Source organism: Triturus cristatus, chromosome 3_2 (assembly GCF_964204655.1).
Source record: "Triturus cristatus chromosome 3_2, aTriCri1.1, whole genome shotgun sequence".
NCBI classification, from domain to species: domain Eukaryota; kingdom Metazoa; phylum Chordata; class Amphibia; order Caudata; family Salamandridae; genus Triturus; species Triturus cristatus.
Window position 1 is genome coordinate 490848763 of NC_140584.1, and position 17832 is coordinate 490866594.

Here is a 17832-nt window from a genome sequence, read left to right on the forward strand (position 1 = left end):
TAACTCTCCTAACAGTCTGCACTTCTGGACTCATGACTTTTGGCACTAGAAGGCAAAAAACTGCCAATATCTGGATCTTCCCATGAGCGCTTTATAGTAATCTCTATATCTGGCATTATAGTACTCTTATGTCTTAACCTGTCAGGGGTCAGTCCAAGAGGTTGACTTCGACAATGGGACAAAGAGGGCACTGAATTCATGTTGACATGTTGCTGTATTTGTATTCTAGGGTTGCTTTGAAATATTTCTAAAGAATCACTGTCCTGCTTAAATATAACATGCAGTATCACTCATGGTAATTTCTAGGGGACCTGATATAGTTACTTATAATCAAGGAGCCTGTTCCCTGTTTCAGCAGTCCTGGGGAACATCTGGATCACTCCAGAAGTCGGAGGCACACCCTATAGTGCTGATCTGGGTGCCTAGAGAAGGACATACAAGTTTGAACTATGAAGGAAGGTGCTGAGTGGCCTTGTCTTATAAGAGATATCAAGTCCACCAATCCCTTACATTGAAAATCAACAGTACTCAGAACATGATCATAGATGAGAGTGATGTAAATTAAGGAAACTATCCAGCTGTTTAATACTCTGATTGCTAATAAATGATAGAGTGGATGTATCAGAGATATAGGTAGAGCATGAGAGCAGAAAGAATTCAGCAAGTTTTTGATTTGACTACAATTGCTTTTTTTCTATATATTCACCTATAGCATATCTTCAGTATTGTCATGTATACTATCTCCTCACAGATTCCCATCTTTTGAATTATCCCCCATCACCAGACAAGACTTTGAAACTTAAGACTATTCAGCCCAGGTGCCAGGGAGGCATCGTTGAGCCTGGTAAGATCTTAAGGAGGGATGTAAGCCTTTGTCGATCTTCCCCCTTAGTTCATCCTTTCTTTAGGGATTTTTGACCTTCAAAGCACAAGATAGTTTGGGGTGGAGCACAGCTCGATTGTTTTTTCTCTTTCAGGTCCTGTTAGTCATGACTACCACCAAAATTTAAACTGTGAGACGAAACCAAAGCATTGGTTTTGGTGTCTTAGACCGGCTGCTCAGTATGTTCACACCGTATCTTCCATCCAAATTATTACACCACAATAAATATTCCATCATATATTGGAGTTCCATCTAATTATAATACCACTTTTTTCATCCTGTAAATAAAATAAGTTCCGACGTCATCACTTGCGAGATTTCGAAAGTATGAAAAAGTGGAAAGAGAAAGGTCTGTATGCGAAGAAAATATGTGGGGGCTCGATCATAGCACTGATAGGTGGGAGGAAATTAGTTATGCGTAAATAACTGCACGAAAACCTCACGCATTCCATCTAGTATGGAACTTCAATTATATCAACTTCAATGACACCCAGAGTGGTTATTCCATCTCTGTGCTGCGTTGTGCTGAAAATACAGTTTAGTTTATTCTTCAGGAAACCAGTGCCCATTGCCAAATATGACAAATTATTTATTTTATTGCCAAGACGTTTTGTGTAGCACCACAAATTTCCAATTTAAGAGCATTCAGGAGGTCAAAAGAACATGTTGATGAAAAGGAAAATTAGAACTGAATACAGATATTGATCCACGGTCCAGCATTCCTCAGTTCCTCTCATTACTGTAATGAGCGCTCAGCACAAACCTACTTTGAACATAAAATGGCAAGCTTAGCCTATAGCTCAAAAACAGCCCAACGACTGATCGAATGCAACTGTCATCCTCAGGTGTTCTCTAACTTCACTGCATATTAAACATGATTCTGTCCCTCTCTCCTGATGGGAACAGATAATGAACATTACTAAAGTTGACAGTCGGTAAGATTCTGTAGTTTGAATCTAAGACATTGGCCAGGTTTTATGTCTGTTTGTCAAAGTCAGTGGGATAGCTTGCAGATTTAGTGTTTCGTAAAGCCGTTGGTCCCATAATATACAATTTGATTCTGGGCTACAGCAAACTTTATCCTAATCTGCCCCGGAAACTACCTCACTTACATTCGAACGACTTTATGCGGAGTTAGAGGATCAAAATTCAATATGCGCAACTTTGTCCTTGACTTGGAGAAGTGTGCGACAGTATATACCATTTTAAGCACTACTGATGAACCAGTCTGCATTCCATGTTTCAATAAGACACCAGCTGCCACGGTTCTTCACCCAGCAAGCAAAATCCATCACATACTATTTGGTGACTTAGAACAGTATCTCTAGCTTCACAATATTGTTGCAGTAAATTATATACAACGTATGGTTCTTCACAACTGGCTTTTGATCAAAGCTGAAAGTCTTTGCATCTTGTTTTGCCTTCTTCTGCAATTGTTGTCTGAAGTCGGTGTCCCCTATGGTCTGGCCTCCAGAGTACCTATATTACGGTAGTGGAATCTACAATTCTCACCTTTCTCTGCATTCTTCAGGCCATGCAGACTCGAGTACAGATTCTGCTATTCATGAAAGTTTGGCAAGATGCCATCATGTCTGTGTTTCTTGAGAAAACTCGGTAATACTTGTGTTTGAGGAACTCCACAGTAATACTTTCTGTCTAGCAGCACAAAATCTAGTAGGCCAGATGGGATGTAGCAGAAACGTTCAGCCCCTGTTTTTACACAACCTCTTTTTGCTAATCCCTGCAGCTTGCTATTTGTAGTATATCGTTTTTTAAGTCTCCTTGGCATCCTTATTGGTCGTCTCAACAAGTTTTGGTTAGAGTAAGCATAGAAATGTTTCTGCATACCGCTACATGGTCAGCTTTGAGCAGAACATAAAATCCTTTAAGTTAATGGTGCTTTCCTGCCACATGGTCCATTTAATTTAACGTCCACTTCCTCTATTTAGCAAGAGACTTTAGAACAATTTATTTTGAGTATATTCTTTCACACAGTGAATACATTCATGTCCTTTTTGCTTCCTGAATCAGACATCACAGCCACGTAAAAGGGAAACTCAACATTTTGAGTCCTCATGGAGAGGAGGGGGTTTATACAAATGCCATATGCCCTTCTGAGTGGAACCATTAGCCAAATATTGAGTTTCATCTGTTCTTTGGGAACGTATGTCACTTTCTTTTATGGTGTGCAACTAAAGCTGGTTTGTGTAGCTTAGGGCAACCTATCTGTCCTTTTGTGCTTTAAAAGTGGCGAAGTGCTGGGTTCCCATTCTGTCTTGGTAGCTGTTGCGCCTCTTTTCAGGACCCCACAAAAAACCCACTATTTTTGAATATTCGTGTGCGATAATGCCTCCATGGGCGCCATGTTTAGCTAAAGTTTTTCATTCATTATAAGATTCTCAGACTTGGTGAAATGTGTGTGTTTGTGTGCCAAGCACCGCACACATTCCCCAGATAGAAAGTCTGAACAGCTTTTTCTCGCTGACAAAGGTAGCTCAGTTTTCTCTGCCTCCTTAGACCTGCAGAGCAAGACCCTAGTTGTGTAGTTTTTGTAATGATAGATTCACTCGTATTACTTTGTGGATGGAGTAACTCAGCATCTTTTAACATAGCAACTTGCCGTCTATTTGACCAGGGCAAAGACACCGATGGTGCCATTGCTGAAGCACTCGCCCAAAAGAGGTGCCTTCATTGCATTCCTTTGTCACAACTGTCTGTTATGAAATACCCCCAAAGCCTATTCTGTGCATTTTGTCTCGCTTTAGAGAGAATGGTGCTTCCGCTGCTCTTTCATAAAACGTTGTTGAAAGTTGGGAATCTGTGAATAGTTGGTATTGAAGAATATGACAACCATACCCTCTGTTTAAACGTAGTCACTTTTTCAATCAGTTTATGTCAGTCCTTCCTCACCTCAACAAGTCTTCATTCTCCTCCATAATTTTCCATTGCCTTCAGATGAATACTCCGCTGTGATTGGCTGAGGCACTGTCGGACAGTGTACACTGTCATTTTTATGCTGTCCTATTGTGCCCTGGCTTGTGGGGGTTTTAAAGAGCATGTTGTTACAGTCAACATTGTTAAATCACAACATTCCTTCTAGCGTTAAAGTATTTCAAATCTTTTGTAACAGCATCCTTCTGATTTTTGTTTTTTCTTACCTTTGGGTTAATTTATACAAAAACCAAGAGTAAACTATGCCCATCAAATCTCGATAAAACGTGCATTCCGTTTAGTGTATATTTTATCTAATCTATCTCTAAAGCACTAACTCGTAACTGCCTCGCCAAGAATGAATATACAATAAGACAAGACAGTATTGACATGCATCAGAAGTTTTATTTTTGATTTTAACAAATCAACAATTTCAGTTTTGTATTGAAAATATCCATAGTAGGATAATTCCCTGCAAAGAGCAATACATTTTTTATATTATCGATGATGTCCTGCCCACATGCAAAACTTCATCAGGGACTCTTAAAACCCTTCACACAGGCTACAACACTATTAAGAGGGGAATGTTTAAATGGCAAAATGTTATTTTACAAGTGATTATAAAAAAGAAGCAATTGAAATTGTGACAATTCAGGCCAAGCCAAATCATCATTTCTGGGTGGGAGCCATATCTTACAAGAGGGGAAAGCTAAAACAAATCTTCTAAGACTGGCTAATATGTTCTATAGCATTAATGTCAGTATACGCCTGTCTCCACTACCCCACCCAGTTTTGTTTACTAATGTAACATCTGTCTTTCCTTAAAAGCATCCTCTAATTCGGTGACTACATATGAGACCTGTCAAACCTATGAACGCCCCATTGCTTTCACATCAAGATCGAAAAAGTTGTGGATCCAGTTCAGATCAAACGAAGGAAACAGTGCCAAGGGATTCCAAGTCCCATATGTGACCTATGACGGTAAGAGAGCAGTTCATAGGCAAAACCCAGGATGTCGAGACCTTAGTACCTGCTGATAAGCTGATTTAGTATTGGAACATTAAGTTCATGTTTTGATCAACATAAGGATCGTATGTAACGAAAACATGTTTTTTAATCAATCTAGAGTGTGTTGTGAGTTTTATTTTTTACTATTCCTTTTCAATAATTTCCTTAGTCTTTTGCATATTTGTATTGAATTTTGATATTGGACAGTTATTATGCAAATATGTTTCCCTACTTTTGCTCTTTCAAGGAAGCTCTCATTTCCTTCGGCATAAAATGCCTGTAAAATTGCATGCTCGAAGTGCCAATAGAATAAGAGTTAGGCAAACAACTAATTGAAAAGCCAGCTGTTTAGCTTTCAGAATTTGGCAGGGTGTTGTCTTTCAAGCTTTGTGGTAAGAGATTCAAGACCGCATCTCTTCTTACTAAAAGCCTGTGGCCACTGATGAATGGGAGTCTATGGGAGGCCAGTCAGCTGTCGTCCTGTTGCAGGCAGTGTGTTCTGGACATTACTCATACAAATGTGTTTCCCTGCTGCTCTATGCATTGTCCCAATTGGTCCAATCTTCTGCTGGTGTTTGAAGGCCTTATATTTTTCTCCTAGCATGGTGCATTGGAAGTATCTGGGAAAGATGGGTTGAAGCGCAGTACTGTACATTATAGGAGAGGTTAGAAGCTAGCTGTCCCAATCTGCAAATCAAGAAGCAATGTGTGTGTGTGTGTGTGTGTGTTTTATGTGTATGTATATGTATATATATATATATATATATATATATATATATATATATATATATATATATATATATATATATATACACACAATAATGGATATTAGTATTTTGGTTATGTTAAGGGATGTCATGGTCAAGTAAAAAAATAAAAATAATACCATTGCTGTTGGCTAGTTACTATAAAGAGGGCAATCACGAACCACAGGCCCCTCCATGCAATGGTCTTGCAATCATGTGCAATGAAAAAGACTGGTACAGTTACACCACCAATCAATCCTAGTGTATAGATATGAAATACAGTTACCTACTTAAACATTCATGAGTACCCCACTCATGCACTCTAACTAATGAATTCTATATTTGCAGTATATCGGAGTCATCCACCCAAGAAGTATCAATTATTTGTTCTTACTCAAGTCATGGAAGTTGTGGTGTTGTTAACATTGCATTGGAAGTGGTTGTGGTTATTGTTTCTTAACAAAAGTTTTCGGTTTCTGTGCTTTAAAAACATAAAACAAACAAGGGCATTATTCATGATGCCAAAAAGTAATCTTTCAATGAAAAGTGGAAATGAAGTAAAACTAAGGAGTGCTATTGTGGGCATTGTCATACAGGGAAGCTCAGCTACAAAACATAGTAGTGCCACAATATTTGAAAATATGGGGGTATTCTAGAACATATACAGCCTAAATGTGGGAGAAGGAGCAGAATAACGTATACTGCTTAACGAGTGAGGCCCTATATGAAGCTCTACAAGAAACTCATGATGACAAGAGAATGGATTAAACTGAAAGGAAAACGGTAAAAAATGTGTAAGTGTTGGTATTTACCTGGACAGCCTATAATAAATCAAACAATGAGAGTGGGGAGTCAGTGCATCAAGCCTCTTGTCTGGTTGAAACCTCTTGATCGATTTTTCCAAAGTCTTAACACACAGAAAATAGCAATCTACGAAGCAAATAATGTATGTAGGCTTGTAGGATTCAATTAAAAATGACTTTGTAATTGCAACACCTATCCAAACACCTCTTTGCACACCTGTGCAAGAATCAGTAGATCGGAATTTTCCTCACCCATCTGATTTTTCCCCAGGTAAGTATCGGCAGGGCGGACCTGCCTATATTTACGTTGAGAAAAAAACAAGAAAATACTGGAATGTGGATTTGGGTACAAAAAAACACCAAAAGCCACATTATTCCCTGTTTTACTGGGGAAACTCGAAATGGGTGCTATTTATTGCACCAGTTAAATACCAAACCCAACTGTATCAGTTTATAATAGATGCAGTGAATATTACACTGATCCTACGGCTCTAATCGAAACCATAGTCTTAAGTTGTTTGAAATATAATCATTTAAGCAAATGTGGCGAAACACTTTTCTTCATAGTGATACACATTACATTTGGAAATCATTTATTTAGTCCCTGCTCACAATAAGTCGTACAACTCTCTTTTTAAGTAAGCAGATCTGCAGTTCGTATTTGAGCAGCATTGTTCATACAATTTTGTAGGATTCGTTTTTGAGTGGCTCTCCCTTATCAAAACCCCGTTATACCCTTCTGTATCAATTCCAACTATTGGCTCATAATATGACGATGAATGAGGAATTAAAGTCAACAGCTTTCAGAATGCCTTTCTACCAGTTCAGTCAAACAAGTGTTTAGCTTTTGTCAATGGAAGGTATATTTTAAGTCAGTGAGTTATTTTGTTGTGTCTTGGATCTAAATAGAATGTATTAATGATATGTCTTAAAATTGGACACCAACAGTCTGTCTCCAGACAGGAAAATCCACCCTTGAGAAAGAAAAAAGAAGGGGAGAGAAGGATATGCAGGTTTGCTAACAAATCCTCCTAAGATTAACGCCTACCACACAAATTGCAGCAAATTATGAAATAAGAATACTCAAATCAATAGTGATACAAACTAGACACTGATCATTATTTTCACATAAAACTTCTCCTACATGTTTTGGCATGCTTCATCATCAGGTCCTACAACAATCAGGACTTTTGAATGAATTGAACCAAAGTTGGGAGCCTTTATATATCACATATAAGGTGTTGCACGGGTTCTGAATATAGGAGAATACAATTATCTAGGCGATCTCCAAAGTCCTACTTTAATAAGGGGTAAGAAAATGGATGTCATAGAATGGTAATTATTCCTGCATTCTTCAGTCGACATGTTTCGGCCAACAATTAAGTCTAATTAGGTCTGTGACCTTCATTGGAATATGAGATTCCCAAAGTTAACTCACTCTTGCTAACGTGTGGCTGATGTAAAGTCTAGAGGACACAACACACGTGTATTCACAAAGATTAATGATGAGCCATAGGTACTTCCTATTGTAGAAAATCAAAAACTGCCAGTTAAAGTCACATAAACGCTAGTTTTGCTGAAAAGACTTAGCCCGAAATTGTAAGTTGTCAAGAGTCTTTGTTCAGTCCAATAAGCTACCAGCGATCCAGTAACCATCACCCAGTAAGGACAAAGAAAGTAAAGAAACCAGTAAGTGATCCCAGGGTTTTTTAATGGGAGAGAGGGAAGATGATGTGTCGCAATCCAGCATGATTTCCCATGGGAGTTAGTCCTTCGAAAATGGTTAGTTGTGGTCAAGATTTTCTGATGACAATGGCACCCACAGAATTGCGGTCATCCATTGAATTGCAAGGCTTCAGAATCTTAAGACAAACCAAAGACTTTTCAACTGGAACAAACTGCCTTCATTGAGAGAGAATCCTCTTTAGCTGTGAAGGTTAATTTAGCCAATGGCCTTGTATAGGCATACATTCAGACTCACTTTACTGCATTTTGTAGCGTACTGGTATATGTTTTCTTTCACAGCACCTATGAAGGTGGGGTGGTCGCCACTTAGCCAATTTAAGTAGCTATTCAAGATGTATTGTAAGCCCTCACATTTGTATTTTCTCCATTTACTGAACACAAAGATATGTTGGAAATGTAAACATGAGTAAGACTTATGATTCATGCATTTGGGCTCTGCCTTAAGGTCAGGCCTTTCTAAGAAAATGTCTTAACCATAGCGGATTGATTTTTAAATGCAAGCCTGATATTAAGCCTGCCTTGTAGTTGTAGGCATCAGTGGAATAACTGAATTAAGTCAAATCTGACTGAAAGGTCAATATGTCACAGGAATACGCATTTTAAGGATGAGCAACTGACTAACCCTGACAATGGTGTTTCAATACTCGCCGAACTGTCAGATAGTGTTGCAGAAGGAGGCCTTCTGCTTTTGTAACACAATAAGACAGATCCTAAAAAGTATAACCACTTTGAATCTTTCATTTTGTACGTGGAGCCTTGTCAGAGACTTTAACTTAAGTCTTATCCTTTAAGAAAGAACCCCCATTTGGAGAAGGGTCTGCTTCTAACTTTAGTCACAGGGTTTTAGTTAGTCAGATCTATTTTGTGAGAGCGAGATTTTGAACCTTAATCACCAAATATTAATAGCAGTAAAGCTTAGCACCCCTGCCTTGTTTTTGCTTCAGATAGAGAAAGCAAGGCAACCCCTAGTTATGCAAAACAAATGAATATATACTGATTAATGAACCAGTGGGCTTTACACATACAAATCAAAATTCAGGTCAGCAACGTTGATACAATGTTTCTCCTACCAGAGTATGGCAACCTTTGCTTATGGAGAATCATCTATTTGAGTTCTGCGGACCAAGTTGGGTCTCCTCAAAAGTGTTAAGGTGTATTCTGTCAGGGATTTTCCAGATGTAGTCATCTGCTTCCTTTCTTCAAAGTGATGGAGAAAAAACACCCTCTTAAGATTGTATGGTTTTACTTATCAAGGCACCAAGTCTCAGCTGTATATAGATCTAATCTTATGCCATCTTGTTTTTTGATATCCTCTTCTTAACCACATGAGCTAGCTGGAGTCCAAAATGAGGTCATAATAAAACTGATACTTACCTAGAAATCATAGGTCAGGTTTCCGATGGCTAATCCTGCCATCATTGTAAAGTATTGGGTTGAAAATGAAAGCTATTCAGTAGTGCTTTGCCACAAGAATTGAAAATTATGGTTTTATAAAAATTAATATCATTAACAAGTTTGGTTTAACATTATGGCAGTAATGTGCTTTGTGTTTTATATTGTGCCCATTGCGGCAAATGTTTAACAGTCCTATATTAAGGATGAAACCTGCAGCTGTACACTACTCTGTGTGAACTGTCCCGCCGAATCCTAGTAGATCTCGGATCTAATTTGGTGTTCCAGTGAAGCTCCCTGCTGGATACACATTGCAGTTCTACTGCAGTCCTCAGTGTGTAGCAAGTTACAGCATAGACTGAATTGGAACAAGGTTTTAGGGTGAACCGCAGACTGCTACTTTGACTCACCTGCTCTAGGTTCCATTATTGCTGTTTGGCCTCAGTCCTCTTATGAGAAATACCAGCAGAAATTTGGCACTAAGATTCTCTGTGGGTACCAGGCTCTCAGATCTTTCACAATCAGCAAATACTCTAGTTGAACAACAGCCCTCAGAGTCCAGAGCAAAATGAAAGATTAATATGGGGGAAATGTTCAAACACAGATTAGTTTGAAAGTGCCCAGAACTCCTAGGCTCTAAAATTTGCCAGCCAATAAATGACTGCCAGCCTGTAGCATAAAATAATTTTTGCAGGGCTCACAACGAGATCCCATAAGAAATAGGGCGAGGGATAATGACTGAAGGTGGAATTTTAAACATAATTTCAAATGAAATTCTGTCTCCAGTTCTTGCTGCTGAAATATATTTTGTTCTTGGCAAGTAAAGTGCTTTTTCTTATTTACATTCAGGAGTCTCTTTGTTTCGTCTGTGTGAGAATACATTGTTTTGCAAACAACAGAGATTGAAAGAAATATTTCTTTAAACGATAAGGTTCACCTCAGGCTATGGCTTAAGGGTGATTTTAGAGGTTGGCGTTCAGGTCTGTCTGACTGTAGAGAAGTGTGTCTAGAGCAGCACGCGCTAGTTGCAATTGGCACTGAATACATTTTTATTCTGTTTGACCAAGTTCTATGTAATGTGAGCATGCATAAACTATGTCTTAGGCATAATATCCCCGGTATACACACTGTACATTGATATTTCAACCGTATTCTTTTTCATCAAGGTTCTTGATCTCCTGTCAAACAATTAACATATAGGTTGAGTTTATCTTGCTTTTGATAAACTATCATAAGAAAGCCTGGACAAGGGGTATTCACTGAAGAATGGGGGCAGGATTTAAACTCGTTATAGGTCTGGCTTAGAGAAAGTTTTAGCTGCATCACTAGCCTCATAAGCGTTTCCGAAAAAAAGTAATTATATATATATATATATATATATATATATATATATATATATATTTATCTTTATATGAATATATGTGTGCGTGTATATATATATATATATATATCCAACAAAAGACTCCTCTATCAAAGAAGCCAGAGGACACAGCGGGGAGCTTTAGGGAAATGCTTTTTGCATAATGCATTTTGGCGTGTGCCTTCCTCAGATGCCGCTAGCTCGACAGGGAAACTCCTCCTCCCTCCCTTGATATCCTGTGGTCTTCCCAATGAGGGGAGGTCAGCTGGCTCCTTCCAATCAGTTGCAGCTGCAGTTCAATGTTGGTGAATTGCAGCTCCAGTGATGCACTGTTCCGGTAGGTATTGTTTGTGGAGCCATAGGTGCTGTGATACCTGGTCCACAAACTACATGATTAGTCCACATTTCATACTCGTCTGTCCATACATGTCCCTCATCCTACCATCCTATAAAAATACAGCCATAGCTTGGAGCAAAGTAGCTTCCCATGGCAGTCCCCATGAGCTGACGGTACCATTCATCTTTAAACATGAAGTTATTTTTTAAGCAAAACCGTAACACTTCTAATATCATCATAGAGTGGTCATACCTATTTAACCGTTTGTCTCAGAAGAAATGTTTACATGCCTGTATACCTAAATCGTGATCAATACTTGTATACAGAGAGACCACATCTAATGTCACAAATATATACCTGGGTTGCCATGGTATTCAAGAAACGTTAGTGATGAAACCAGTACTGTTGCTGCAGTATGATGGTAAGGCAAGTACCTAAAGGGGAAGATGGAAATCTAGGTAGATGGATGTCTGTTCTAGGAGACTGCCATTGGCAGAAATTATGGGTCTCCCGGGAGGATCCGTCTTATTCTTGTTGACCTTGGGCATATGTAAAAACAGGGGGCCACATGTCTCTTTATCAGTAAAAACTGATATCCTTCCACAGTTAGTAGTTCTCTAGCCTTCCACTCATGTAGCCTACCATGAAAACTTCTTATCGAAGTGTTATAAGAGAGGTTAGTGCTTTTTTCATAGCTGTTCGAGTGAAGCTGTCTATGTGCTTTTTCTTGGTATTTATTGATATTCCAAAGGACCACATTGTCCCCTTTATCAGAGGGCTTGATAATGATATTCTGGTCCTTTTATAAAGATAATAATGCCTCCCTTTGTCCCTTGGTTAGGTTGGAAGCAAAATTGTTAGTTGATTTTTTCCATAGGCACATAAGGTCACAAATTACTATCCCATGAAATAGATATATCAAATCATGTGGGGTATTGTGGTTGCACAGAGATTTCGGTTTGAGACTGTTCAAGTTAGTATTGTCTAATTCTAAATTCAAAGACATCAGGAAATCTCTCTCTGGGACCCTCCCCCCTCCCAATTCGGCAAGGGCCATAAGACCAGGCATATAGAAGCTCAGTTATTTTGAATGAAACAATTTGTATTTTGCTTGAGTTAAGGCTATATACACTAAAACTGCCAAGCTTGAATGCATAGCACTACTGAAACAAACACAAGTTCCCTTCTCCTTCTACTCTGAAAACATGAGGATTCTATCCACTAATCATATTGGTTAACTTAGTTATAGTAAGGCCATACACTGAGATATAATATGACAAATTTTACCAGGTTGCTAAATTTACAGACAAAAATATATAAAATCATACATAGAATAATCAATTTCTAATCAAACGTATGAATTCAAAGGAATGTATTATCAATATTTTATTCAAAAGATCATGTTCTATACAATTGATATTGACAAAGTTAAAAACACATTTAAAATCATATATTCATCATATTTTTAAATAAAAGGTAAACAATATGTGCAATAAATACATGAAGAACAACTGTCGACACGGCGTTTTGGTGCTAAGGTTGATCGTCACCTTCTTCAGGACAATTGTTCAATATTTAAAAATCTGTTGATTTAAACCTTTTTTTAAATCAATACTATGCTCAAACTCACCCACATATACATACCTAAAAATTCATAACGGAATAATCTACAAAACATTTTTTTTAATATCACTTATATAAAGTTTTACTTAATTAGAGAATACTCTTTCAATTAAAAACAGACTCAAACATACAATATGCCCCCACAATCTTTAAAAATAAAATATGTTTGAAAAATGGGATTGAATCTTTTCAAAACAAAATAATAATTAAAATACAATTTCTTAATTGCCAATTTCAAAACTAGCATAATTAACATAGTAATTAGTTGATCTAAATGTATAAATGTTTTAAATAGTCATTAAAATGATCTCTCCCATCCCTTAACAAACCCACCAACCAGAAATTAAAATTCAGTACATGACTTAGAGATGTAACCCTACATCCCAAAACTATCTATTACTATGATATAATTTTTTTTTAAAGTATTGCAATAAAATAAGTACCATAAAGAAGGTGTTTAATTAAGTAATATTTGAATCTTTGATATTATAGAAAAACACTTAAAAAGATGTATTTACCTTCGATATTTTGGTCCACAATACTTTTGTAGTCCTGATATTATGCTCAGATATTTTTTTTCAATCAATATTTGGCAGAGGCAGCTGCTGATCTTTTAAGGTGATGAGACCAAATACAGGTTGGCAGTTGTAACATAGAGCACACAAGTGAATTTGAAAGGAATTGGCTTAAGCTGCGCATTCCAATACACATTTTTCACTTACATTTATTAAAATTCCATAGGTTGTGAAAGGGCACTTATAAAATCTTCGAGTATGCTGTTTGTGTGCCTACTAAGCCTGACACTACCCAGGAGTGTTGCAGGTTTGTCTTCCTTAGGATCTTTTTGAGGATTTATGAAATTGTGCATTTTTTAAAATAATTTTTCATCATGCATTGAAAAGTCATAACATTTACATAAAGGTATATTATGATCACAAACTGTGAGCAGTCTGCTCTGCTGTGAAAGACATTAGTCTCCCGATTACACAACCTTTGCTTTTAAAGGTACAAACAGTAAATGGCCTAGATGAAGTTAATCTCTCACTGTATACTAGATGAAAAATATCATCTTTTGTTTGAGATTATAACAGGTCGTAAACAATTAGAATTGCACAGTGTGCTGCAATTGAAACTAGCGAGTGTGAACCCCAGAGTAAGTTGCTCACAAAGAACTAGCCTATCTAACATCTAGGCAAATATGTGTTTCTGGACCTAGGAAGTTACAGAGGGAATGGATGGCAAAGTGTAGGGCTTTTCCTAGTTGTTGTTAAGCACATGGTAAAGGTTTTTGAAGGAGCAGGATAATATTCATTCAACAAAGGCTGACCAGGTTGTTGGTTCAGGTGCCAGCGTTCGAGATAATACGTTGATTTTTATCAATCAGTCTGTACTGTGCTTCTGTAATCACTGTATTTTTAGCATAAACATATTCTATTAATTTTTCAAAATAGCACAATGATGAAATCAGAATCTTGGTCTGCATAGTAGATACCGCTTTTCAATATAACTGCAGAGAGAATTCTTTTTTCTCTCCCTGATACATAACAACTTGCAGTGGCCACAGTTCTGGCACCATTCATTGAGGATCTGCGGAGCAGACAAGCATTATACTCAATACAAATTATATATCCATATGTGACCCATTTGTCACCATTAAAAGGAAAACAAAATTATAACTTAAAAGGAAAATAAATCAGATTACAACTATGATCAACTAGTTTCCACTGGAGACCCATCTCAATTAGTGCCCAACAAAGACAGTGCTGAGAGACGGGTGCACCGAGCAGCAAAGTAGCAAATCCAATAAAACCGTTACCCACTACAGTGTAAGAGACTACCTTGATGGCAAATCAATTGCCTTAATTGGCCCTCATTTTCAACTTCCTCAAGAACGGGAAGTATCTGATTATTTCCATCCATGAGGTGTCAGTCCTCTAACATCATGTTCCATTCCTGCGCGAAATCCTGTTTCCTCAGCCCACATCTTACTTCCCTTCTCAGAACCACAACTTCACATTCTGCCCACTTGATCAGTTCCTTTCTCCATCCCCATAGGCGAAGTCTGCCCAGTGCTTTCCAACACTTGAATTTGATATTGTGCCAATATTATTTGTATCTCACAACAATATCCCAAGGAGTATCACTAAAAACAGTAATTTGTCAATCCTGCAATACTCGAACCAATGTATTGCAATTGCAAATCAATTATAAAACGCGATATGACCAACTATAAAGCAATGAATTATGATTTAATCCACTACTAATTCTTCAATAGCAGCATTAATTATTATTTATAAACCAAATAGAGCTCATTGTGCAAAGTGAACATGCCGTGCTCGTGAGATTTGTATTGACGGCACAAAGTGAAACACAAAAGGATACCAAAACGGCAAAATGTAACGATAATTCTATCTGTGCATTCATTAGTGAAACGTATCAGTGTTTCCCAATAAATTGGGAGTACGAGCATGCCCACACCATGTGATAAAGTCAGCTTCCTCAACGTTACACTGTGGGCATGCAGTATGTGCATATGAAAAGATAAGATTAATCAGTTTGGGGGTAAGATAAACTTTATGTAAATATTAATACTAAATTAGTTTAAATCTGGCATTCCTGGAAGTGCAAGGAATTTCGGTAAGCACTGTAAGTAATAGTTATCTAATTTAATGTACCTGTGAAGGGTGGAAGGCTTAGTTGGCTTTGTTAGAAACAAACTCCTGACCTGCAAGTCATTGGTATATCTTAATTAAAAGATAAAGTCATTGAGTTTTTCTGCCACATAAACGTGTGCCGCATATTTTGCATTAAAAGAAAGCCCTGAGATTACAGATCGAGACAGTGGAATGGAGGCAGGAGGGAAAAATATGTGAGCTGCAGAAGGCGAGGGTAAGTAAATGGATCTATCAGACAGTAGCATGGCAGTCAAATCAAAAGAAGGGAGGAAATCTAAAAGGAAAAATGCAAAAACAACAGTTGATGGACAGAATGCCGAATAATGTCATACATTTATCCCAGTACAGAGATCTGGGCCTAAATCCATCGTTTTTTTGCTCACCATGCCATTCCAGTTTGAACCCAGCCATATGCAAATCAGTCTTGACCCTGTGTCTCATGGGAACAGTCCAGCCTGAACTGCCAAGCCAGGTCCTCCCTGGACTGGAAACAAGCATCCTAGGACCGGTTTCGGGGTTTCACCCCTCTTCAGCCAGGATAGCTTGATTCCAGTGACATGGAGAGCACGAGACCCACATCTGGGCATACCCGTCCCATTGGGGGTGACAAATGCAAAAACAACAGTTGATGGACAGAATGCAGAACAATGTAATACATTCACCCCAGTACAGAGATCTGGGCCTAAATCCATTGATTTTTTGCTCACCATGCCATTGCAGTTTGAACCCAGCAATATGCAAATCAGTCTTGACCCTGTACCTCATGGGAACAGTCCAACCCGAACTGCCAAGCCAGGTCCTCCCTGGACTGGAAACAAGCATGCTAGGATGGAGAACAGGATTTAGGTGTTGTCTGAGGAGAAATTGGGTACTAAGACAAATCTTGGTTCCCTCCCCCCTTTTGTTATTTGCATTTTGTTTTTAATCTCCATTTCTTCTGAATTGTCACAAACACGGGGTGTCTATTGTACATCTATAGGTGTGGGCTATCCCTTTGAAAAATATTTCAGCCTATACAACACTGGCACATGGGTGCACTGCACACTCGCATTTGTGCTTGTATCTCCAAAACAGCTGGGAAAAAATAAACCAACAAAAGGCACGTAAAGTGAGAAACACCACTGTGCCACTATTATTTCGTGCACTTTAAGTGGTTTCAGACTTATTCTCTGACAAATTTGTCTATAGTAGAGCACATATGAATTTGAAAAAAAACTATTAGAGCAGCTCTTACAATCATTGAACCGTTTCACCAATCTGTACCAAATTTCACACACTTAAAAGTTGAATTTTTCATACTGTCTCGCCCATAGATGACGCAAATCAGTCAGAATGGAAGAAAGATAAAAAGAGTACAAAACATGCGTTCATATAGAATAAAAAGACGCCCTTAACTACTAAGGTTTAACTGTACTGCTGAGATTTATAAACACATTCTCACAGAAGCGTGGGTGCATTTTTATGATATCACTAGCTTGAGAGACTCCGAATACGAGTCAAGAACTGGATGTAAACTTGGCAAACGTTCGTACCGAACACTTGGTATCCTGCCCCCTCTTCTGGCTTTGTTATATTGTGTGTGACTGAAGTTGGAATGCTCTGAAGTGGATTCAACTCGAGTCGGGGCGTTTTGTAAATACTTCCGCGCGCAGAGGCGTTGTGGTGGCTTTGAACTCAGGCCGGATGTCTATCATGAAAGATGTGTGTTTAGACTTCTTTTATTTCTGCGTGATTTAAACGGCTAATTCCTTTGTCCTTTGTTCACAACAGAGGATTACCAAGAGCTCATAGAGGACATTGTTCGCGATGGGAGACTTTATGCCTCTGAAAATCACCAGGAAATATTAAAGGTAAATTCCCTCATTGGATGTGATTTTCTTTTGAGAATCAAGTGCAAGTCGTTTTATTATGATTGTTTGCTGAATTTATATATCTGTATACTTATCATTAGATTTAGTTTTACACAGCTGAAATATATGTATGTATTTGCACAATTCTGCTTTAAAGCTCTGTTTTTAGAGACATACCAAAATATTGCTACGTCTTGGCTTATTTTGTATTAGTTAATGTGAACTATTTTATGCAACATATCAGCCCAGCAAAATTATCGCATCGGTTTTCCTAAGTATATCCATACGCTCAGAACATTGACCTCCATGGCCTAGAGAAAAAAATAAATGCAATATATCCTACAAGGAGTGGCTTGGTTCAGCCCTTCGTTTATTCATTGATCAGTTAGTCTGTGATTTACATTTTGTTTTTACCCAACATAATATATATTATAGGGCAGTGGGTAAAACCACTTAAGCCAGAGGCCTAACGCACAAT

The 17832-nt window shown here is 38.0% G+C and overlaps 1 protein-coding gene across 9 annotated transcripts in view; it reads left to right on the forward strand.

The window, feature by feature from the left end:
- SCUBE2 (signal peptide, CUB domain and EGF like domain containing 2) overlaps positions 1–17832 on the forward strand; it is a 486721-nt gene that overhangs the window by 459720 nt on the left and 9169 nt on the right. For 5 of the 9 annotated variants that reach the window (XM_085648142.1, XM_085648145.1, XM_085648146.1 and 2 more), the window contains 3 exons: positions 752–844; positions 4643–4795; positions 17275–17354. In XM_085648142.1, the coding sequence (XP_085504268.1) occupies positions 752–844; positions 4643–4795; positions 17275–17354 (326 nt within the window). The remainder of the gene's footprint in view (positions 1–751; positions 845–4642; positions 4796–17274; positions 17355–17832) is intronic. The other 4 variants (XM_085648144.1, XM_085648147.1, XM_085648149.1 and 1 more) reach the window with 1 other exon arrangement.